General features: G+C 43.2%; 1 protein-coding gene across 2 annotated transcripts; it reads left to right on the top strand.

Moving 5' to 3' along the window:
- Nucleotides 1-832: 832 nt before the first annotated feature.
- LOC124010228 (zinc finger protein 587-like) lies at nucleotides 833-25,322 on the top strand. Of its 2 annotated transcripts, XM_046322669.1 has the most exons (10): nucleotides 833-1,389; nucleotides 3,283-3,420; nucleotides 3,797-3,934; nucleotides 7,224-7,361; nucleotides 10,663-10,872; nucleotides 12,115-12,157; nucleotides 21,114-21,159; nucleotides 22,536-22,749; nucleotides 22,853-23,484; nucleotides 23,929-25,322. In XM_046322669.1, the coding sequence occupies exons 1-10, from the start codon at nucleotides 1,042-1,044 to the stop codon at nucleotides 24,161-24,163; spliced, it is 2,142 nt and encodes a 713-aa protein (XP_046178625.1). In that variant the 5' UTR covers nucleotides 833-1,041; the 3' UTR covers nucleotides 24,164-25,322. The 2 variants fall into 2 exon arrangements, with proteins under 2 accessions (XP_046178625.1, XP_046178624.1); XM_046322668.1 differs by having other exon boundaries at nucleotides 22,853-25,322.
- Nucleotides 25,323-26,530: the final 1,208 nt, after the last annotated feature.

The raw sequence follows: 26,530 nt of genomic DNA on the forward strand, positions 1-26,530 counted from the left end.
GATAATGACAATTTAGAAGATGAGCAATATAATTTTCACCCAAGACATCTTTTTGAAAGTAGCCCAATTTGACTGGAAATTGACAACCCCTGTGATAAGACTACTACTACTACTACTACTACACACACACACACACACACACACACACACACACACACACACACACACACACACACACACACACACACACACACACACACACACACACACACACACACACACACACACACACACACACACACACGTTGACCTGTGTTCGACAGCATCAAAACCGTGCTGTATCGGGTACATTTATGACGCGACTGACTGATCTACAAATAATATTGAGGAGTTTTTTTATGATGCAAGGTGAATGGTAGATTAGTCAATCTCCCCTTTAAAGGGCGCTGCAATGTCGAACGCGCCCATTGTGTCCGGTGGGGACGTTTACACCTGGGGTGTATTCATTACGTCTTGCAACGGAAACGAACGAACGAAACGGGGCGGGACCTGTCTGTATTTGTCTAATAGACACTCTTGTTTTCTTTGCAAAACGTTTTCCGTTTGGAGTAAATGCTAAGGCACTGCAAACTCAGTGTTAGAGGCGTCACTACAGACCCTGGTTCGATTCCAGGCTGTATCACAACCGGCCGTGAATGGGAGCCCCATAGGGCGGCGCACAATTGGCCTAGCGTCGTCCGGGTTAGGCCGTCATTGTAAGTAAGAATTTGTTCTTAACTGACTTGCCTAGTTCAAAATAATACAATTTTAAACGTCAGAAATAGCGTATGTACGTCCCAATGATCCCATATAGCAATGAACGAAGTAACACACCGGATATCCTGCGCGCACAGTTCCGTCTGAGTATACCAAACGGATGTTTGCGTTCATATATTTATATCCCTTATAATATCGTTTTGTTGTATCTGTGCAGACATATGCTGAAATAGTGTTAATGTGAGAGGCCTCACGTCTACAGAGGGAGACTACCCGAAAGGTCTGCTCGTTAACGTTAGTTTACCAAAGATAGTCGACTGAAACTGACTTGATAGCACGGTGATAATGGTGGGTTGGTGTGCTGTACCGGGTTGTAACACACAGGAAGATGAAGATATTCTTTATCATTGCTTGCCGGCGAATGATGTGCAAAGATGCAGACGATGGTTAGCTGCCATACAAAAGGATGTAAATTTACCAATGGAAAGGCATAAATATTTCTTAGTGTGTGAACACCACTTCAGACCAGAGGAATATGAAAAGGATTTGATGGCAGAGACGATGGGCGCCAAACATAAGAAAAAGCTCAAATCCACCGCGATTCCCACCATATTTCCATGGAATGATTACATTTTGAAGAGAATTCAGCCACACAGAAAACAATTGAATGCTGCCGGAAGTGAAATGTTTCTGGTAGGTTTGCGAAATCCCATGAGAAACCCTTCCACCAAAACGGAACGTTAGTGCTCCCATTGCGGAAAATTCGGCATGCTAAACATACAGTTTTTTCCCCAAAGACTCCATTTCCCAGTATTTTGGTCCAATTAAAATGTATCATCTGTGTCATAGTTTTCATAATCAAACATGCCAGGGCTGTTTATCAACTACAACAATGTAGTACTTGCAAATATACTAGTGCAGTGTTGTGATGCAGGTCTGATACATATGCTTAAACTTTTAGCATCATATAATTAGGAATTAGAATTCCAGAATGGACAAACTACATTACATTGTCAAAAGTATGTGGACACCCTGCTTGTTTGAACATCTCATTCCAAAATCATGGAGCTTAATATAAAGTTGATTTTCCCCGCTATAACAGCCTCCACTCTTCTGGGAAGACTTTCCACTAGATGTTGGAACATTGCTGCTGGAACATTGCTGCTGGGACTTGCTTCCATTCAGCCACAAGAGCATTAGTGAGGTTGATCATTGATGTTGGGCGATTAGACCTGGGTCGCAGCCAGCGTTCCAATTCATCCCAAAGGTGTTCAATGGAGTTGAGGTCAGGGCTCTGTGAAGGCCAGTCAAGTTCTTCCACACTGATCTCGACAAACCATTTCTGTATGGACCTCTCTTCACGTACTAGGGCATTGTCATGCTGAAACAGGAAAGGGCCTTCCCCAAACTGTTGCCACAAAGTTGGAAACACAGAATCGTCTATAATGTAATTGTATGCTGTAGCCTTAAGATTTAGCCTGCCAGCTTCAGTGGAATGATTCCATACATCTTTTCAAATTAATTGCCAAATGTGCCAACAATGCAGTCAATCCACAACTATACCAGAGAGGAAGTGGCGAAACGAGAGGTTTCACTCGCCTCAATCTGCCCAGAATACATGTAAACCCAATGCCTATGGACTTAATTTTGTACCTAAGCTTGTTGCTTTTGGGACAAGAACTCCCATTGTTAGGGTGGAGACATGAGCATTAGGTTACCAATGTCATTATATACAGATTTCAGGCTATAAACACTGGCTGAAATCAGTTGTTAGGGTTAAGACAAGTTTTAAATGCAACAAGTTCTGATATTGTATCATATTATAAACTGGATGGTTCGAGTCCTGAATGTTGATTTGGCTGACAGCTGTGGTAGTATATGAGACCATGGGTGTGACAACATTTATATTTACTGATCTAATTATGTGTGTAACCAGTTTATAGCAATAAGGCACCTCAGAGGGTTGTGGTATATAACCAATATACCACGGTTAAGGGCTGTGTCCAGGCACTCCCTCATGGCCTTATTGCTTAATTTCACACCTTTCCAAGAAAACCAACATTGATACTGTATACATACTGTATAATTTAGAGGAAATGTATAAAGAAAATTGGTATAAAACCTGTATAAACTGTATTTATACTTATATGACAATATTTTAAGGTGACAAAGGTTCTGTAATATCACATGTCTAACTTTTATTTTTCCTGCATAAATAGAAAGCATGAAATGCATCACCTAGGCCTTTACGGTCAGTGCTATCCAGCATCCTTGGGACATCCCTATCCTAAACTCTAACCTTATCCCTTACCCTAACCCTTATTTAACCGTAACCCCATTTTAATATGTCAACTTCAATGGGGTAGGGACGTCCCAAGTATACCACATAGCACGGCCTTTACTGCGTTCATTCCTATTAGACTGGTTTGGATTTCTCCCCAAAATGGCTTCTATTATCATACCATTCTGGAACGTTGAAGGTTTATGACACAGCCACCCTAGTAATTTAATATACGATCTCTATGGGTTGCACACATGGAGAATGTTATGACATCTCTCCCTTCTTTTTTCTCGTCCCCATTGTAGAGTGCAGTTGGCAGACTTGGTGCCAAACCAAAATGTGAGCCTGGTACAACAACAACAGGAGCAGCATCCCAGATGTCAACATCGGTGGTCCAACAACCTGCTGTAGTTCCTGTTGCTTTTTCAACACAGACTGTGAAGGTCAGACTGCAGCTTCTTGCTCATATGCATTTGCAATAAGTCCCCCAATAATATGCTTAAAATGCACAGTGTTGCCTCTAGGTCTGATATCCTTAAAGCATGGTAGTGTAGCATATGGGGAACTGGGAAACTCACTCCTAATCCTGTAGTGTCACCCCTTGCGCCATTGAAGAAGGCCTTTTTTGGTGGCGCATGGATTGTAACGCATCACAAAGGCGGTCACGTGTTTGTGAGGAAGAGGTCCTGACTTCCCCCTGAATTAGGGGGAAGCGGTACTCGCTAAGCAAGCAGCGTGGTATTTTTACAGTAGCATGCATGGAGAATGTCCACTGTGTTATGACATCTCTCCCTTCTTTTTCTCTCGTCCCCATTGTAGAGTGCAGTTGGCAGACTTGGTGCCAAACCAAAATGTGAGCCTGGTACAACAACAACAGGAGCAGCATCCCAGATGTCAACATCAGTGGTCCAACAACCTGCTGTAGTTCCTGTTGCTTTTTCAACACAGACTGTGAAGGTCAAACAGCAACTTCTTGTGTATATGCATTTGCAACAAGTTGCCTAAAAATATGCTTAGAATGCACAGTGAAAAACTGAAATAAGGGCAATAGGAAACATCAAAAATAACTCACAATCTACAGCGATCCTTAAAGTGGCACTTTTTGTTGTTGTTTTAATACTTAGGATGTTTAATAAGTGACAACAAATATATTAAGGTAACTTTATTCCATTACTCAACAATATGAAAGCAGATCTAATTAAATGTAATAATCTTACAGGTAAAATTCAACCTCTTCATAATGGCATGGCTGACAGCTGTAGTATTTATTTGAGGTATTGGCATGGCTGACAAAGCTGTAGTATTTATTTGAGATATTGGCATGGCTGACAAAGCTGTAGTATTTATTTGAGGTATTGGCATGGCTGACAAAGCTGTAGTATTTATTTGAGATATTGGCATGGCTGACAAAGCTGTAGTATTTATTTGAGGTATTGGCATGGCTGACAAAGCTGTAGTATTTATTTGAGATATTGGCATGGCTGACAAAGCTGTAGTATTTATATTGCCAACTGCCCCATCAAAGTCATTCTTTAAAAAGTATACTTGGTCATATTTACATGGGCCAATCAAATGCATAGAATAACACATTTTTTCAAAAGGAAAGTTTTACATCTTTCTAAGTTTGAAGATGGTTTTAACCTCCCAGACTTGTATCAGCTCTCCCACCCAGGGCTTTTACTTGCTACATACAGTATAGTTAAATGCACTAAAGTGGAACAATGGGTACATATTGAAGATGCTCATTCTCACCCCCAGAATCTTTTCACGTATCTGTTTTCAAAGGATAAAGCTAAGAACATGAACAACTTCATAGTTAAGAACACTAGAACAATATAGAACACTATAACAATATAGAACACTAGAACAATATAGAACACTATAACAATATAGAACACTAGAACAATATAGAACACTAGAACAATATAGAACACTAGAACAATATAGAACACTAGAACAATATAGAACACTAGAACAATATAGAACACTAGAACAATATGGAACACTAGAACAATATGGAACACTAGAACAATATAGAACACTAGAACAATATGGAACACTAGAACAATATGGAACACTAGAACAATATGGAACACTAGAACAATATGGAACACTAGAACAATATGGAAGAAAATGAACCAATATCACTTCCTAACAACGCAACCTTATGGAACAGTCCTTGACTAGCTTTTCCGATTTCAAAGATAAATTGGTCCACATAGAAAACTAAAGGCATAGAAAGCGGAAATGCCTTGGTAACAGGAAATACATTTATTTCCATGACAAAACTAATAAGTAATTTTGGACTGACTAATGTAGATAGTTTAAACTTAAAAGTTACATATTACAACATTTTGACTTGAAATGTTTTGGACATCAGAGCAACCTTGAGGGAATCTTATTTGAGTGAGAAAATGATGTTCAGATGATAGGTCATATATACAAAACCTTGCAGAGAGCATATCTAACAGACAATCTCTTAGGGAACAAAAAAATATTGGAACCAAGACTTAAAAATAAATGTTGGCACAAGATGGAGGGAAAGTTGGAGCAGAACTAATGAAATTACAGTTAAGGAAAATGTAAGCATAATGCAGTATAAACTAATGTATATAATTGATTATAAACTGGGTGATTTGAGCCCTGAATGCTGATTGGACCAATCAGACCATATACCATGGGTATGACAAAATATGTATTTTTACTGCTCCAATTACTTCGGTAACCAGTTTATAGTAGCAGTAAGGCACCTCTAGGGCTTGTGGTATATGGCCAATATACCACAGCTAAGGGCTGTATCCAGGCACTCTGCGATGCGTTGTGCGTAAGAACAGCCCTTAGCCGTGGTATATTGGCCATATACCACACCCCCTCATGCCTTAGAGCTTAATTATACAAGTGACAAAGTTCACAAATTCTACAGCACAATGGCAGAAACACGTCTTAAGTGTAAAACTAATAATGACTCAATAATCAATGCTTTCTGGGAATGATATGAAGTCCGGAAGTTGTGGGCGGAGCTAGAAAGTTGTCCATCAGAAGTATTTCAATGTAAACGTACTTTTAATCCGTCTGTCTGTATATTTCAAGACATGGCATATGGGGGTATAGTGAGATACCCGGTAGGTTGGCTGATTCTCTTTTCATCACTCATCTTGAAAAAAACAAACTAAACCGCCATCATTAACACAATGAAAAATGTAATTATTTATGATCTAAATGTTGAAAGTGCGTGGGTTATGGAGATAAACAAAATGGTGCAGTTTCAGGCCATGTGGCAAACAATAATGCAGGAACTAGGGATGGGGGTGTGGCCAGGCACTTTGGATGGGGGTGTGGCCAGGCACTTGGGATGGGGGTGTGGCCAGGCACTTGGGATGGGGGTGTGGCCAGGCACTTGGGATGGGGGTGTGGCCAGGCACTTGGGATGGGGGTGTGGCCAGGCACTTGGGATGGGGGTGTGGCCAGGCACTAGGGATGGGGGGTGTGGCCAGGCACTAGGGATGGGGGGTGTGGCCAGGCACTAGGGATGGGGGTGTGGCCAGGCACTAGGGATGGGGGTGTGGCCAGGCACTAGGGATGGGGGTGTGGCCAGGTACTAGGGATGGGGGTGTGGCCAGGTACTAGGGATGGGGGGGTGTGGCCAGGCACTAGGGATGGGGGGTGTGGCCAGGCACTAGGGCTGGGCAGAGGAGATGTAGTTGTTGTTCAAGTGTGTATGTTTTGTCTTTGGTGTAAAAATAAAAACAAATGAAAAATATAAACAAATGAAAAATATAAACAAATGAAAAGAAGAATGCACAGCGTTGTGTTGCAGGTCTGAAATCCTTAAAGCAATGGGAGTGTAGCAGATGAGGAACTGTGAAAGTCCCTCCTCAACCTTGAAGTGTTTCCCTCTGTGCAATAGAAGGCCTTTTCCAAAAGCACAATGGGTTGGAAGGCTTCAGCAGGGAGGTCATGTATGTTTGCAAAGCAGAGGACCGGAGTTTGAATCTTGGTATCAAGGGGGAGCTGGACTCGCTACTAGAAAGCAGTGCGACGTCCTTTATAATGTTGCCGTTGGACTCGGATCTGCAGTTGTGCTTAACTCAACCACTTGGTCGCTGTGGAGTGAGTGTGGGGGGGAACTCACTCCACAGTCTTGAAGTGTCACCCTTTTACGCCACTGAAGAAGGCCTTTTTTCAAGGGCGCAATGAGTTATGTGTGTTATGACATCTCTCCCTTTTTCTCTTGTCCCCATTGTAGAGTGCAGTTGGCAGACTTGGTGCCAAACCAAAATGTGAGCCTGGTACAACAACAACAGGAGCAGCATCCCAGATGTCAACATCAGTGGTCCAACAACCTGCTGTAGTTCCTGTTGCTTTTTCAACACAGACTGTGAAGGTCAGACAGCAACCTCTTGTGGTATCCAGGGGCAAGTTTCCCCTAGGTACAGATCCAGGATCAGCTTTAAGCTTGGGCGGTATACCATATAAACCGTATACCGGGTATATGGAAATAGCCACGGGATGGTTTTTCAATACCATCTGAAAATGTTTTTCAATACATGTGAATATTTGTAGTTACTTTTACAGTAAATACCTGCAGTGAACTTGTGCAACATGTTAGGAGATAAAGCATATTGCGTTCTGCATTTTACCTGTCACATTATTTTACATTATGAAGCTTACCGTGAGTTCCCCCAGAACAGTTGAGCCAGTCACATTATTTTACATTATGAAGCTTACCGTGAGTTCCCCCAGAACAGTTGAGCCAGTCACATTATTTTACATTATGAAGCTTACCGTGAGTTCCCCCAGAACAGTTGAGCCAGTCACATTATTTTACATTATGAAGCCTTACCGTGAGTTCCCCCAGAACAGTTGAGCCAGTCACATTATTTTACATTATGAAGCTTACCGTGAGTTCCCCCAGAACAGTTGAGCCAGTCACATGTTTTACATTATGAAGCCTTACCTTGAGTTCCCCCACAACAGTTGAGCCAGTCACATTATTTTACATTATGAAGCCTTACCGTGAGTTCCCCCAGAACAGTTGAGCCAGTCACATGTTTTACATTATGAAGCTTACCGTGAGTTCCCCCAGAACAGTTGAGCCAGTCACATTATTTTACATTATGAAGCTTACCGTGAGTTCCCCCAGAACAGTTGAGCCAGTCACATTATTTTACATTATGAAGCCTTACCGTGAGTTCCCCCAGAACAGTTGAGCCAGTCACATTATTTTACATTATGAAGCTTACCGTGAGTTCCCCCAGAACAGTTGAGCCAGTCACATTATTTTACATTATGAAGCTTACCGTGAGTTCCCCCAGAACAGTTGAGCCAGTCACGTGTGTTTTGTAAATAGCACAACAGGAGAAAGCTGTGTATTGACGGGGTCGCGTTTTATATTGAGAGTGTTTTTTTTGTTTCAATAGAGTTTATTTTAACTTTATTTAACTAGGCAAGTCAGTTAAGAACAAATTCTTCTTTTCAATGACGGCCTACTGGGGAACAGTGGGTTAACTGCCTGTTCAGGGGCAGAACGACAGATTTGTACCTTGTCAGCTCGGGGATTTGAACTTGCAACCTTTCGGTTACTAGTCCAACACACACTAGGCTACCCTGCCGCCCCTAGTGATCAGGGATGTGCAACTATAGTTTTCCTTCACAGAAAATACATTAGTGCAACGTATTCGGTGGAAAATAGCTTCATTTATCAGATGACAACAGAAGTGCAATGCTATTTGACTTGCAGCCACACAGGTAAATTCATCTCTGTATCCCACACATACTGTAAGGTCCCTCATCTCTGTACCCCACACATACTGTAAGGTCCCTCATCTCTGTACCCCACACATACTGTAAGGTCCCTCATCTCTGTACCCCACACATACTGTAAGGTCCCTCATCTCTGGACCCCACACATACTGTAAGGTCCCTCATCTCTGGACCCCACACATACTGTAAGGTCCCTCATCTCTGTACCCCACACATACTGTAAGGTCCCTCATCTCTGTACCCCACACATACTGTAAGGTCCCTCATCTCTGTACCCCACACATACTGTAAGGTCCCTCATCTCTGTACCCCACACATACAATTATCTGTAAGGTTCATCAGTCGAGAAGTGAATTTCAAGCACAGATTCAACTACAAAGACCAGGGAGGTTTTCCAATGCCTCGCAAAGAAGGGCACCTATTGGTAGATGGGTAAAAATACAAATAAATTGACATTGAATATCCATTTGAGCATGGTGAAGTTATTCATTACACTTTGTATTGTGGGATTTCACCATGAGGCCAATGGTGACTTTGAAACAGTTACTGAGTTTAATGGCTGTGATCGGAGAAACCTGAGGATGCATCAACAACATTGTAGTTACTCCACAATACTAACCTAAATGACAGAGTGAAGAGAAGGAAGCCTGTACAGAATAAAACATTCTAAAACATGCATCCTGTTTGCAATAAGGCACTAAAGTAAAACTGCCAAAAATATTGCAATGAAATTAACTTTATGTCCTGAATACAAATGTTATGTTTGGGGTAAATCCAATACAACACATTACTGAGTACCCCTCTTCATATTTTCTAGCATAGTTTGTTATGGAATGCTTGTAAATTTTTTTAGGATAAAAGGGAAACCAATACAACACATTACTGAGTACCCCTCTTCATATTTTCTAGCATAGTGGTGGCTGCATCATGTTATGGGAATGCTTGTCATCGTCAAGGACAAGGGAGTTTTTTAGGATAAAAGGGAAACGGAATAGAGCTTAGCATGGCCACTGATTAGATAGGAACTATATAGGTCTTAATTGGACACATTAAAAGGAGAAACCAAAAACCAGAAGACACTCAGCCTTCCATGGAAGGAGTTTGCCATCCCTGTCTTAGAGACTTACCCAGAAAGACTCACAGCTGTAATTGTTGCCAAAGGTGATTCTAACATGTATTGATGCAGAGGTGTGTACAAATGTAAATTAGATTTCTTATTTTCACTAAATTTGCAAACATTTCTAAAAACATGTTTTCAATTAGTCTTTGAGGGATTGTGTGTAGATGGGTGAGAGAAAATCAATTGAATCCATTTTGAAATCAGGCTGTAACACAACAAAATGTAGAATAAGTCATCGGGTATGAATGCTTTCGGAAGGCACTGTACATAGTTGTAGCATTATTCCACAGTGTTGTATGCTTCCCCAGTTGTTTCAGCAGTCAGACCCTTCCATCATGACTATACCTTATGTCAGGTCTTGGTAGAAAATTCCTGTGTTACTGTGTGGCTTAACCCACCAACTAAAATGGTGGTTTTAGGGTTGTGGCGATATCAAGATACTTGATTTTTTTTTTTCCGAAAGAAAACACAAAGCATGCCAAACTCTTTGGTCTTTTTTAAACCTGCTTTATATCAAAATGTGTGCTATAGCTTGGAAAATAAACATCTGACAACATAATAATATTTCCAACATTAGGACTGATTTCCTCAGGAAAATTAAAACCTTTTCATCTTTTGTTTCCTTGCCGCGATACCTCGGAGTATCGCGATACTGGTATCGTCACAACCCAAGTAGCTGTGGTTAGACCCGTTGACAGTGACTGAGAAGTGCTCCATTTTTAGTTTGCACTTTTGGGACTATTCCATTGGCTCTTTCCATTGCACTGGTTAATAACTGCACATATGTTCTACATGTATACAGATGCCACCTTTGCCACTGGAGGATGGAGATAACGGTTGGTCTGGAGAGAGTGTAGCAGAGACTACTGTTGTGTTGCCGGGCAGTGACGATGAAGATGCCGCTGCGCCGACGGACGAGGACTTCTGGCAGTTCTCCAGGGAGCAGGATGAGGATGAGGATGATGAAAAGGAGAACAAGACTGCATACAGGAAGTCAGTCCAGCGGAAACGGGTGAGATTTTTTGATGGAATGAATATTTGGAATGCAACCAAATCGGTAGACAGTTGTAACTGGTCATTACTATACAGAGGGATGGGGGGAGTATCTGAGAGGGAGGGAGGGAATGAGGTATCAGGGAGGGAATGAGGTATCAGGGAGGGAAGGAGGTATCAGGGAGGGAAGGAGGGGGTATCAGGGAGGGAGGGAGGGAGGGGTATCAGGGAGGGAGGGAGGGAGGGAGGGGGTATCAGGGAGGGAGGGAGGGAGGGGGGGAGGGAAGGAGGTATCAGGGAGGGAGGGAGGGAGGGTGTATCAGGGAGGGAAGGAGGTATCAGGGAGGGAGGGAAGGAGGTATCAGGGAGGGAGGGGAGGGGTATCGGAGGGAAGGAGGGAGGGTGTATCAGGGAGGGAAGGAGGGAGGAGGTATCAGGGAGGGAAGGAGGGAGGGGGTATCAGGGAGGGAGGGAAGGAGAGGGTATCAGGGAGGGAGGGAAGGAGGAGGGTATCAGGGAGGGAGGGAAGGAGAGGGTATCAGGGAGGGAAGGAGAGGGTATCAGGGAGGGAGGGAAGGAGAGGGTATCAGGGAGGGAAGAAGGGAGGGAGGGTATCAGGGAGGGAGGGAAGGAGGGAGAGGGTATCAGGGAGGGAGGGAAGGAGGTATCAGGGAGGGAATTGGGGAGAGGGTATCAGGGAGGGAGGGAGGGAGAGGGTATCAGGGAGGGAGGGAAGGAGGGGGTATCAGGGAGGGAAGGAGGGAGAGGGTATCAGGGAGGGAAGGAGGGAGGGGTATCAGGGGGAGGGAGGGGGGGTATCAGGGAGGGAAGGGGAGGGAAGGAGGGGGGGTATCAGGGAAGGAGGTATCAGGGAGGGAAGGAGGGAGAGGGTATCAGGGAGGGAAGGAGGGAGAGGGTATCAGGGAGGGAAGGAGGGAGAGGGTATCAGGGAGGGAAGGAGGGAGGGGGTATCAGGGAGGGAGGGGTATCAGGGAGGGAGGGAAGGGGGGGTATCAGGGAGGGAAGGGGGAGGGGGTATCAGGGAGGGAAGGAAGGAGGGGGTATCAGGGAGGGAAGGAAGGAGGGGGTATCAGGGAGGGAGGGAAGGAGGTATCAGGGAGGGAGGGAGGGAAGGAGGTATCAGGGAGGAAAGGGGGAGAGGCTATCAGGGAAGGAGGGTATATCATGGGTGTTTGGTTGAGGACTAACTATTTTATGATGTTCAGAATGATTGAAATTGACTCCAGATCTGTCCACACAGTTCTCTGCAAAGAAGTTCTTCAAAGTGCAAAGGAAAAATAAAGGTTTGTGAAACAATTGAACTAAGGATATTCGTTAGTAGTGTTGTCACGATAGCAACATTTTACTCATGATACGATAACAGGCCAAGTATCACAGGGGGAAAATTCAGAGTGGCAAAGACTCCTGTTCGCCCTGTCCCTCGGACACTTGTTCCCGTTTACATTTACATTACATTTACATTTAAGTCATTTAGCAGACGCTCTTATCCAGAGCGACTTACAAATTGGTGCATTCACCTTATGACATCCAGTGGAACAGTCACTTTACAATAGTGCATCTAAATCTTAAAGGGGGGAGAGAGGGATTACTTATCCTATCCTAGGTATTCCTTAAAGAGGTGGGGTTTCAGGTGTCTCCGGAAGGTGGTGATTGACTCCGCTGTCCTGGCGTCGTGAGGGAGTTTGTTCCACCATTGGGGGGCCAGAGCAGCGAACAGTTTTGACTGGGCTGGGCTAACGTTTCCTAAACGTTACGCGCACGTGCTAAATTAAAAACCTGTCACTGATATTCACACGTATATTGAATACAACACCTTTTAAATGTAACTTCACACTGTACAATACAATACTGCATGGAAGGGCTAATTTGTTCATATTTGCAAAGGCCTACCTGTGATTTAGCTGGAGGAATGGGAGGAAGGAATATACACTGCATAATGATCTGTATGTCATTGTGTCAGTCAGGGGACAACACTACATAATGATCTGTATATCATTGTGTCAGTCAGGGGACAACACTACATAATGATCTATATGTCAGTCAGGGGACAACACTACATAATGATCTGTATGTCAGTCAGGAGACAACACTACATAATGATCTGTATATCAGTCAGGAGACAACACTACATAATGATCTGTATATCAGTCAGGAGACAACACTACATAATGATCTGTATGTCATTGTGTCAGTCAGGAGACAACACTACATAATGATCTGTATGTCAGTCAGGGGACAACACTACATAATGATCTGTATGTCAGTCAGGAGACAACACTACATAATGATCTGTATATCAGTCAGGGGACAACACTACATAATGATCTGTATGTCAGTCGGGAGACAACACTACATAATGATCTGTATGTCAGTCAGGAGACAACACTACATAATGATCTGTATATCAGTCAGGAGACAACACTACATAATGATCTGTATGTCATTGTGTCAGTCAGGAGACAACACTACATAATGATCTGTATGTCAGTCAGGGGACAACACTACATAATGATCTGTATGTCAGTCAGGGGACAACACTACATAATGATCTGTATATCAGTCAGGAGACAACACTACATAATGATCTGTATGTCAGTCAGGAGACAACACTACATAATGACCTGTATGTCATTGTGTCAGTCAGGAGACAACACTACATAATGATCTGTATATCAGTCAGGAGACAACACTACATAATGATCTGTATATCAGTCAGGAGACAACACTACATAATGATCTGTATATCATTGTGTCAGTCAGGAGACAACACTACATAATGATCTGTATATCAGTCAGGAGACAACACTACATAATGATCTGTATATCAGTCAGGAGACAACACTACATAATGATCTGTATATCATTGTGTCAGTCAGGAGACAACACTACATAATGATCTGTATATCATTGTGTCAGTCAGGAGACAACACTACATAATGATCTGTATATCATTGTGTCAGTCAGGAGACAACACTACATAATGATCTGTATGTCAGTCAGGAGACAACACTACATAATGATCTGTATATCAGTCAGGAGACAACACTACATAATGATCTGTATATCAGTCAGGAGACAACACTACATAATGATCTGTATATCATTGTGTCAGTCAGGAGACAACACTACATAATGATCTGTATATCAGTCAGGAGACAACACTACATAATGATCTGTATATCAGTCAGGAGACAACACTACATAATGATCTGTATATCAGTCAGGAGACAACACTACATAATGATCTGTATGTCATTGTGTCAGTCAGGAGACAACACTACATAATGATCTGTATGTCATTGTGTCAGTCAGGAGACAACACTACATAATGATCTGTATATCAGTCAGGAGACAACACTACATAATGATCTGTATATCAGTCAGGAGACAACACTACATAATGATCTGTATGTCATTGTGTCAGTCAGGAGACAACACTACATAATGATCTGTATATCATTGTGTCAGTCAGGAGACAACACTACATAATGATCTGTATATCATTGTGTCAGGAGACAACACTACATAATGATCTGTATGTCATTGTGTCAGTCAGGAGACAACACTACATAATGATCTGTATGTCAGTCAGGAGACAACACTACATAATGATCTGTATATCAGTCAGGAGACAACGCTACATAATGATCTGTATATCAGTCAGGAGACAACACTACATAATGATCTGTATGTCAGTCAGGAGACAACACTACATAATGATCTGTATATCAGTCAGGAGACAACACTACATAATGATCTGTATATCAGTCAGGAGACAACACTACATAATGATCTGTATATCAGTCAGGGGACAACACTACATAATGATCTGTATATCATTGTGTCAGTCAGGAGACAACACTACATAATGATCTGTGTGTCAGTCAGGAGACAACACTACATAATGATCTGTATATCATTGTGTCAGTCAGGAGACAACACTACATAATGATCTGTATATCAGTCAGGAGACAACACTACATAAGGTGAATGCACCAATTTGTAAGTCGCTCTGGATAAGAGAGTCTGCTAAATGACTTAAATGTAAATGTACATAATGATCTGTATATCAGTCAGGATATATCAGTCAGGAGACAACACTACATAATGATCTGTATGTCAGTCAGGAGACAACACTACATAATGATCTGTATGTCAGTCAGGAGACAACACTACATAATGATCTGTATATCATTGTGTCAGTCAGGAGACAACACTACATAATGATCTGTGTGTCAGTCAGGGGACAACACTGCATAATGATCTGTATGTCAGTCAGGGGACAACACTACATAATGATCTGTATATCATTGTGTCAGTCAGGAGACAACACTACATAATGATCTGTATGTCAGTCAGGGGACAACACTACATAATGATCTGTATGTCAGTCAGGAGACAACACTACATAATGATCTGTGTGTCAGTCAGGAGACAACACTACATAATGATTTGTATGTCAGTCAGGGGACAACACTACATAATGATCTGTATGTCATTGTGTCAGTCAGGGGACAACACTGCATGAAACCTACTCTTCAGTTGGTCAACTAAATTGACGTGAGGACAATATTAACATGACATGTAAGTCAGTTTTTACTAGAGGTCGACCGATTGATCGGAATGGCCGATTTCAAGTTTTAATAACAATTGGAAATCGGTATTTTTGGGCGCCGATAAAAAATATATATATATATTTTATACCTTTATTTAACTAGGCAAGTCAGTTAAGAACACATTCTTATTTTCAATGAAGGCCTAGGAACGGTGGGTTAACGGCCTCGTTCAGGGGCAGAACGACAGATTTTCACCTTGTCAGCTCAGGGGATCCAATCTTACAACCTTACAGTTAACTAGTCCAACGCAATAACGACCTGCCTCTCTCTCGTTGCACTCCACAAGGAGCCTGCCTGTTACGCGAATGCAGTAAGGCAAGGTAAGTTGCTAGCTAGCATTAAACTTATCTTAGAAAAAACAATCAATCATAATCACTAGTTAACTACACATGGTTGATGATATTACTAGATATTATCTAGCGTGTCCTGCGTTGCATATAATCTGACAGCATACAAGTATCTAAGTATCTGACTGAGGGGTGGTAGGCAGAAGTAGGTGTGTAAACATTCATTCAAACAGCCCTTTTGTGTGTTTTGCCAGCAGCTCTTCGTTGTGCGTCAAGCATTGCGCTGTTCATGACTTCAAGCCTATCAACTCCCGAGATGAGGCTGGTGTAACCGAAGTGAAATGGCTAGCTAGTTAGCGCTTCAAACGTCACTCGCTCTGAGCCTTGTAGTAGTTATTCCCCTTGCTATGCATGGGTAACGCTGCTTCGATGGTGGCTGTTGGTGGCTTCGATGGTGGCTGGTTCGAGCTCAGGGAGGAGCAAGGAGAAGGACGGAAGCTATACTGTTACACTGGCAATACTAAAGTGCGTATAAGAACATCTAATAGTCAAAGGTTAATGAAATATAAATGGTATAGAGGGAAATAGTCCTATAATTCCTATAATAACTACAACCTAAAACTTCTTACCTGGGAATATTGAAGACTCATGTTAAAAGGAACCACCAGCTTTCATATGTTCTGAGCAAGGAACTGAAACGTTAGCTTTTTTACATGGCACATATTGCACTTTAACTTTCTTCTCCAACACTTTGTTTTGGCATTATTTAAACCAAATTGAACATGTTTCATTATTTACTTCAGGCTAAATTGATTTTAATTAATCGGTATCGGCATTTTTGGTCCTCCAATAATCGGCATCGGTGTTGAAAAATCATAAATCGGTAGACCTCTAGTTTTTACCATGTCCTCTTTGGTCTCTATGAGAGTTCCACATTTTGTATCTGAAAGTGGTGACATGCCTAATGGTGCGAACCAGAGAAATATCATTGCTATTCCGACTTTGAATTATACCAATTAGGAAAATAAAACAATCTTTGAGTCTCCCGTTGTTCTGAATTCTCAAAGTAATCTGACTTGTATTGAAACTCTGTATGATTTTAAATGCCGAAAAGATTTGACATTTTTGCATTTTAATATTTGTAGTTTATTACCTACAATGGATCATGTCAAAATCTGGGCCTCTCAGGCAGACCCTGATATTTTTTTAAATAGTATCTGAGACCTGGTTAACTGATAAAACCCTGAACTCTGAGGTTTCTATGAATGGTTACAATGTGTTTAGGGCTGGTAGGAAAGGCAACGGTGGTGGTGTTTCTATGAATGGTTACAATGTGTTTAGGGCTGGTAGGAAAGGCAACGGTGGTGGTGTTTCTATGGATGGTTACAATGTGTTCTGGGCTGATAGGAAAGGCAAAGAGGTGGTTGTGTTGATATTTACACAAGGAATCTTCTTTCTGTGTCTCTGTTAAAAGGCTACCAACAGTCCTAAACTATATTAATTGTTGGCTTTAAGTCTTCAGTTGGGTTTAAACTAAAAAATAACAGTTATAGGAATCTTATCGTCCACCTTCTGTACCTAACTCACTGATTTAATTGCCATTTTTACTACCCCAGAGGTGTTGATCGCCAGAGATTTTAATCTTGCATGGAGAATGCAGGATGCTGACTGTTTAAATTATATTTGTACTAATCTAAATTTGACCCAGCTGATTACAAAGCCCACGCGTCCAAACTTAAAGGCCCCTAAAAAATTGACTTTGATTGACCTCATATTTACAAATACTCCAGAGAAATATGCTGGGAGTGGGGTATTTTCTTTGGATATTAGTGACCGCTGTCCCATTGTATGTGTCAGGTGTATACGGATGCCTCGATCCAAACCTCATTTTATCAACAAGGAATTTTTAAGATTTCAATTGACAGGCCTTTTTTGTTTTTTTTGAGACCTTTATTTTGGTGACTTTGATTGTATTGCACCTATACCTGACCCAGAGTTGGTTCTGAACCACTTCTCAAAGGTTTTCAATTGTGTTGTAGATAAACATGTTCCCTTTAAAAAAACATAATTAAAAATCAGTCTTGCCCTTGTTTCAGTCCAGAGCTATCTGAAGTCATGACACAACAGAGATGCTGCCTGGGCCAGAGCTATCTGAAGTCATACACAACAGAGATGCTGCCTGGGCCAGAGCTATCTGAAGTCATGACACACAACAGAGATGCTGCCTGGGCCAGAGCTATCTGAAGTCACACACAACAGAGATGCTGCCTGGGCCAGAGCTATCTGAAGTCATGACACAACAGAGATGCTGCCTGGGCCAAAGCTATCTGAAGTCATACACAACAGAGATGCTGCCTGGGCCAGAGCTATCTGAAGTCATGACACACAACAGAGATGCTGCCTGGGCCAGAGCTATCTGAAGTCACACACAACAGAGATGCTGCCTGGGCCAGAGCTATCTGAAGTCATGACACAACAGAGATGCTGCCTGGGCCAGAGCTATCTGAAGTCATTTGTAAGTCGCTCTGGATAAGAGCGTCTGCTAAATGACTTAAATGTAAATGTAAATGTAAGTCATGACACACAACAGAGATGCTGCCTGGGCCAGAGCTATCTGAAGTCATGACACACAACAGAGATGCTGCCTGGGCCAGAGCTATCTGAAGTCATGACACACAACAGAGATGCTGCCTGGGCCAGAGCTATCTGAAGTCACACACAACAGAGATGCTGCCTGGGCCAGAGCTATCTGAAGTCACACACAACAGAGATGCTGCCTGGGCCAAAGCTAGATTCACTGACTCGGGCCCAGACTGGCAGTCTTTTAGGCAATTGAGAAATCTGCGTGTCAAAGTGGTAAAATAAATCAGATTATTATGTTGATTATCACTATCTGAATGTACAGGGAACTCGGCTACATTTTGGCTGTTAAAATCACTGAAGGGTTGTGTCTCTTCACTCCCCCAATAAATTGATTTAGATTATGGCCCTATTACTGACAAAATTGATATCATTAATGCATTTAATCACCATTTTATCTCGGCATGCTTTATATTTGAATGTATTTCAAAGCCAGCTTTTGAAAAGAGTAGTTTGGATGTAGATGGTGAAAATCTATTGAATGATACTGAAAATGCCGGTCAGGAGTTTTCTTTTCAGGAAATGCACTGATAAAGAAGTCCTGCAGGCTTTGTTAACAGGAAGTATTCCAAAATAAAAGCCACACATGTGCTGACACTCCATGAGGGTAGGAAAACACAAAACACACACACCTCCCTCCCTCCCCCTGTCAGGAGCACCAGAAAGAGATTGTTTTATATAGGTAGGAAAACACAAAACACACACACCTCCCTCCCTCCCCCTGTCAGGAGCACCAGAAAGAGATTGTTTTATATAGGTAGGAAAACACAAAACACACACCTCCCTCCCTCCCCCTGTCAGGAGCACCAGAAAGAGATTGTTTTATATAGGTAGGAAAACACAAAACACACACCTCCCTCCCTCCCCCTGTCAGGAGCACCAGAAAGAGATTTGTTTTATATAGGTAGGAAAACACAAAACACACACCTCCCTCCCTCCCCCTGTCAGGAGCACCAGAAAGAGATTTGTTTTATATAGGTAGGAAAACACAAAACACACACCTCCCTCCCTCCCCCTGTCAGGAGCACCAGAAAGAGATTTGTTTTATATAGGTAGGAAAACACAAAACACACACCTCCCTCCCTCCCCCTGTCAGGAGCACCAGAAAGAGATTGTTTTATATAGTTAGCCCAATATGAATCCTACCTTTTGAAGTTACCATATACCATGCAACACATATACACACACACACACACACACACACACACACACACACACACACACACACACACACACACGTCTTTACAATACAGTGCATTCGTTAAGTATTCAGACCCATTGACTTTTTCCACATTTTGTTACATTACAGCCTTATTCTAAAATGTGTTTAAAATGGGGTTTTCTTACTCGTCAATAACTATATTCATAATGGAAAAACACATTTTTAGATGACAAAATGTCACATTTACACAAGTATTCAGACCCTTTATTCAATTACTTTGAGAAAGCACCTTTGGCAGCAATTACAGCCTCGAATCTTATTGGGTATTTTTTACTTTTTTTTGTGTTATTTTATTTAACAAGGCAAGTCAATAAAAAATGAATTTTTATTTTCAATGACGGCCTACCGGGAAACAGTGGGTTAACTGCCTTGTTCAGGGGCAGAACGACAGATTTTTACCTTGTCAGCTCAGGGATTAGATCCAGCAACCTTTCGGTTACTGACCCAACGCTCTAACCACTTGGTTATCTGCCGCCCCTATGACGCTACAAGCTTTGCACCCCTGTATTTGAGGAGCTTCTCCCATTCTTCTCTGCACATCTTCTCAAGCTCTGTCAGGTTGGATGGGGAGTGTTGCTGCACAGCTATTTGCAGGTCTCTCCAGAGATCGGGTTCAAGTCCAGGCTCTGGCTGGGCCACTCAAGAACATTCAGAGACTTGTCCGAAAGCCACTCCTGCGTTGTCTTGGCTGTGTGCTTAGAGTCGTTGTCCTGTTGGCAGGTGAACCTTTGCCCCACTCTGAGGTCCTGAGTGCTCTGGAGCAGGTTTTCATCAAGGAGCTCTCTGTATTTTGCTCCGTTCATCTTTCCCTCGATCCTGACTAGTCTCCCAGTTCCTACCGCTGAAAAACATCACCACAGCAGGATTCTGCCACCACCATGCTTCACCATGGGGATGGTGCCACGTTTCCTCCAGACGTGACGCTTGGCATTCAGGTCAAAGAGTTCAATCTTTTTTTCATCAGACCAGAGAATCTTGTTTCTCATGGTCTGAGAGTCTATAGGTACCTTTTGGTAAACTCCAAACGGGCTGTCATGTGCATTTTACTGAGGAGTGGCTTCCGTCTGAGCACTCTACCATGAAGTCCTGATTGGTGGAGTTCTGCAGATATGGTTGTCCTTCTGGAAGGTTCTCCCATCTCCACAGAGGAACTCTAGAGCTCTGTCAGAGTGACCATCGGGCTCTTGGTCATCTCCCTGACTGAGGCCATTCTCCCCCGATTGCTCTGTTTGGCCGGGCGGCCAGCTCTCTTGCTTTGTCATTATGGGGTATAGTGTGTAGATTGCTGAAAAAAAAGTAAATATAGAATAAGTAATGTAACAAAATGTGGAAAAAGTCAAGGGGTCTGAATACTTTTCGAAGGCATTGTACTTTACACCTTTTGAATAATATAATTGTTTATTCATGTGTTCACAGTGAATCCTGGGCAAAATATCAGCGTGACATATGAAACGATGTATCTCATTTTCCACAGCTGTGCAAACACGTCCTCGTGGAACCCGCGTCGATGTTTCTCCTGAGTAAGTCCACATTCACTTCACTGATGATTCCACATACAGGAAATACATCAAAATATCAACATGTCTGAAGGGGATCGGAACATAACCGGGAACTAACTACCTTTTGAGACATCCATCTTTTCTTAAAAACTATTCTGAACAAAAATATAAAACATGTAAAATGTTGGTCCCATGTTTCATGTGCTGAAATAAAAGATCCCAGAAATGTTCCATACGCACAAAAAGCTTATTTCTCTCTAATATTGTGCACAAATTTGTTTACATCCCTGTTAGTGAGCATTTCTCCTTTTGCCAAGATAATCCATCCACATGACAGATGTGGCATATGAAGAAGCTGATGAAACAGCATGATCATTACACAGGTGTACCTTGTGCTGGGGACAATAAAAGGCCATGTTAAAGTGTGCAGTTTTGTCACACAACACAATGCCACAGATGTCTCAAGTTGAGGGAGCGTACAATTGGCATGCTGACTGCAGGAATGTCCACCAGCGCTGTTGCCAGAGAATGTAATGTTCATTTCTCTACCATAAGCCACCTCCGTCGTTTTAGAGAATTTGGCAGGACGTCCAACAAGTGCATAAATTAAAAGGTGAAAACAAAACACAACTATTTCGGCCTCAGGCCATCATCAGTGTAAATCATTGGAACACACACCTGGCTTTTACTTTAATGATAATTGCATATGTCACATGATCAACATCTTTATTTTGCATTCAAGCGTCAGTTTTGGATTTATTCCTTTTTTTCGACAGTGTGCGGGGGTCTCCATCTCTTCCAACCATACTCACCAGCAGTCACCCATTGAGCATGTTTGGGATGCTCTGGATCGATGTGTATGACGGCATGTTCCAGTTCCCGCTAATATAATAATGTACGGCCCCATGCCGCTATGATCTGTACACAATTCCTGGAAGCTGAAAATGTCCCAGTTATTCCATGGCCTGCATACTCACCAGACATGTCACCCATTGACCATGTTTGGAACGCTCTGGATCTACGTGTACAACAGCGTGCTCCCGTTCTCACCAATATTCAGCAACTTCGCACAGCCATTGAAGAAGAGTGGGACAACATTCCACAGGCCACAATCAACAGTCTGATCAACTCTGCTCCTACTTTTTTACATTTTTTTTTATAGCTGTCTGTGACCAACAGATGCATATCTGTATTCCCAGTCATGTAAAATCCATAGATTATGGCCTAATTTATTTACTTAAATTGACTGATTTCCTGATATGAACTTTAACTCAGTAAAATATTAGAAATTGTTGCATGTTGCGTTTTGTTTTTATTTAGTCTTAAGTGGCTTTTACATTAACAGCGCTTTGTGATGAGCACCATTTTGTTAATTGTCACTTCACCTCCATCCACAGGAGTGGTGACCTGTGTGTGAACAGAGACTGTCTCCTGCAGCTCTTCCAGTTGTGTAGGAGGTGTGGATTTGAGTGCAAGTTCAGCTTGCAGGGTCAACAGAGGAGCTTCTCTGTCATTCAGATGTGCCCAATATGCAGTCACACCAGGAAGTGGATGAGCCAGCCTTTTGTTGCTGAGGAAACCTCTGGAGAGACAGAGCTACTGGATGGAGAGGTGGGTATTTACTTATTTACCTCAGTGACATCATCACGGAACCTTTTTAGAGAATGATGCAGACATGCTGATAGTAAAATGTGTTTTTGTTTCTTTTCGTGAGGAACCATGTAAGGACAGAGACCAGGATGACAGATGTTCGTTGACGATGGAAATCACTGAGGAGATGTGTGACTATGATGAAGAAGTCTGTCCTCGGAGGAAAGGGGGAAAGCAGAGATCAGATGAGACCGAGTGGGAGCCGTCTGACGAGGAAGACATTGTAATGGACTCTGATTCTTCTGAGGATTTGGAAACGGCAGGTTCCTCTGGTCTAACAGAAAAGGCCAACGTTGATAATTCTCAGAGCGGAATAGAGAAAGAAGAGAGACTTGTGGAGTGGTGCACTGACTGTGGAGCCGAGCCTGTACTCGCCTGCACCACACAGCGCCATAAGAAGCTGTACGCCTGTGGTGTGTGTGTGAGTGAGGTCCAACAAGCTGTTGGATTTGACCGATTCTACATGCAGTTTGAGGACCCGTCCAGCTTCAAGGAACATGTACGACGTGAACACAACACAAAACCTCATATGTTGCTCTGTACAGACTGTGGCAAGCGTCACATCAAGAAGGATCATTTGTGTGTGTACAAGATTAAGAAGCTCCGCTGTCTAGACTGTGGTAAACGCTGTCTGAGTGAACATCTCCATCAGAAAGGCTGTGTTTACCCATGTAAGTTCTGTCTCAAGCCATTCAGGACCAAAGAGGACAAGTTTACCCACGAGGAGAACCATCGGCATCCTTATCAGTGCTCAGAATGCTCAGAAAGATTCAAGAACATTAGACTACGGGACAGACACCTTCAGAGCCACAGTGGCCAGAAGCCCCACAAGTGCCATCAGTGTGAGAAGTTTTTCAATTACAGCGTCAGTCTGAAGAACCACATCCAACTCTATCATGGCCCCGGCTCTCAGGAGCAGGAGAGTCGGGAGACAAACTGTGGGACGGCGCAGGAGAAAGAGGAGGAGAGAGAGCGCAAGCGTCACTTTAAGGAGGATAATTTGTGTGCGTACAAGATCAAGAAGTTCTGCTGTCTAGACTGTGGTAAACGCTGTCTGAGTGAACAGGGTCTGAAGTGTCACAGACATCTCCATCAGAAAGGCTGTGTTTACCCATGTAAGTTCTGTCTCGTGCCATTCAGGACCAAAGAGGACAAGTTTACCCACGAGGAGAACCATCGGCATCCTTATCAGTGCTCAGAATGCTCAGAAAGATTCAAGAACATTAGACTACGGGACAGACACCTTCAGAGCCACAGTGGCCAGAAGCCCCACAAGTGCCAGCTGTGCCGACGCTGGCATGCCCAGCCGAGCCACCTCAAGTCCCACATGCGCCTCCACACAGGGGAGAGGCCCTTCCAAGTGCCATCAGTGTGAGAGGATTCAAGAACATTAATCTACGGGACAGACACCTTCAGAGCCACAGAGGTCCAAAGAGATATATTTGTGACGTCTGCGACAAACGTTTCTCCCAGTTTAGACACCTACAGAAACATACAGTCGTCCACAGTAGGCAGAGACCCCACACGTGCCAGCTGTGCCAACGCTCGTTCACTGAAAAGAATCACCTCAGGGCCCACGTGCTCCAAATGCCAGCAGTGTGAGAAGTGATTCAATCGCATAGTCCATCTGAAGATCCACATCCAACTACATCATGGCACCGGCTCTCAGAAGCAGGGAGAGAGAGTAGGAGGGGGAGAGTCAGGAACCAAACTTTAGTACTGAGCAGGAGGGGGAGAGTCAGGAACCAAACTCTAGTACTGAGCAGGAGAGAGAGTAGGAGGGGGAGAGTCAGGAACCAACCTAGTACTGAGCAGGAGGGAGAGTAGGAGGGGGAGAGTCAGGAACCAAACTCTAGTACTGAGCAGGAGAGAGAGTAGGAGGGGGAGAGTCAGGAACCAAACTCTAGTACTGAGCAGGAGAGAGAGTAGGAGGGGGAGAGTCAGGAACCACACTTTTGTACTGAGTAGGAGGGGGAGAGTCAGGAACCACACTTTAGTACTGAGCAGGAGAGAGAGTAGGAGGGGGAGAGTCAGGAACCAAACTCTAGTACTGAGTAGGAGGGGGTGAGTCAGGAACCAAACTTTAGTACTGAGCAGGAGAGAGAGTAGGAGGGGGAGAGTCAGGAACCACACTTTAGTACTGAGCAGGAGAGAGAGTAGGAGGGGGAGAGTCAGGAGAGATTGGAACTGTATAGCATCATTATAATGATGTAAAAAGTCTGTCGTTCTGGCCCTGAACAAGGCAGTTAACCCACTGTTCCAAGGCCGCCATTGAAAATAAGAATTTGTTCTTAACTGACTTGCCTAGTTAAATAAAGGTAAAATGGCATATATTATTATTATTATAAAATAAAAAAATATATAATGGGGAAATAAACGATGATGATCAACTCAAAGTTTGCTGGAGTTTGTTAAACACTGCTCAAAAAAAATTAAGGGAACACTAAAATAACACATCCTAGATCTGAATGAATGAAATATTCTTATGAAATACTTTTTTCTTTACATAGTTGAATGTACTGACAACAAAATCACACAAAATGTATCAATGGAAATCAAATTTATCAACCCATGGAGGTCTGGATTTGGAGTCACACTCAAAATTAAAGGTGAATGCACCAATTTGTAAGTCGCTCTGGATAAGAGCGTCTGCTAAATGACTTAAATGTAAATGTAAAGTGGAAAACCACATTACAGGCTGATCCAACTTTAATGTAATGTCCTTAAAACAAGTCAAAATGAGGCTCAGTGGTGTGTGTGGCCTCCACGTGCCTGTATGACCTCCCTACAACGCCTGGGCATGCTCCTGATGAGGTGGTGGATGGTCTCCTGAGGGATCTCCTCTCAGACCTGGACTAAAGCATCCGCCAACTTCTGGACAGTCTGTGGTGCAACGTGTCGTTGGTGGATGGAGCGAGACATGATGTCCCAGTCAGGCTACCTCTGACCGGTTTGGCAGTCAGGCTACCTCTGGCGATCACATGGAGGGCTGTGCGGCCCCCCAAAGAAATGCCACCCCACACCATGACTGACCCACCACCAAACCGGTCATGCTGGAGGATGTTGCAAGCAGCAGAACGTTCTCCATGGCATCTCCAGACTGTCACATCTGTCACTTGTGCTCAGTGTGAACCTGCTTTCATCTGTGAAGAGCACAGGGCGCCAGTGGCGAATTTGCCAATCTTGGTGTTCTCTGGCAAATGCCAAACGTTCTGCACGGTGTTGGGCTGTAAGCACAACCCCCACCTGTGGATGTCGGGCCCTCATACCACCCTCATGGAGTCTGTTTCTGACCGTTTGAGCAGACACATGCACATTTGTGGCCTGCTGGAGGTCATTTTGCAGGGCTCTGGCAGTGCTCATCCTGCTCCTCCTTGCACAAAGGCAGAGGTAGCAGTCCTGCTGCTGGGTTGTTGCCCTCCTACGGCCTGCTCCACGTCTCCTGATGTACTGGCCTGTCTCCTGGTAACGCCTCCATGCTCTGGACACTACGCTGACAGACACAGCAAACCTTCTTGCCACAGCTCGCATTGATGTTCCATCCTGGATGAGCTGCACTACCTGAGCCACTTGTGTGGGTTGTAGACTCCATCTTATGCTACCACTAGAGTGAAAGCACCGCCAGCATTCAAAAGTGACCAAAACATCAGCCAGGAAGCATAGGAACTGAGAAGTGGTCTGTGGTCACCACCTGCAGAACCACTCCTTTATTGGGGGTGTCTTGCTAATTTCCTATAATTTC

Source organism: Oncorhynchus gorbuscha, linkage group LG22 (genome assembly GCF_021184085.1).
Source record: "Oncorhynchus gorbuscha isolate QuinsamMale2020 ecotype Even-year linkage group LG22, OgorEven_v1.0, whole genome shotgun sequence".
NCBI classification, from domain to species: domain Eukaryota; kingdom Metazoa; phylum Chordata; class Actinopteri; order Salmoniformes; family Salmonidae; genus Oncorhynchus; species Oncorhynchus gorbuscha.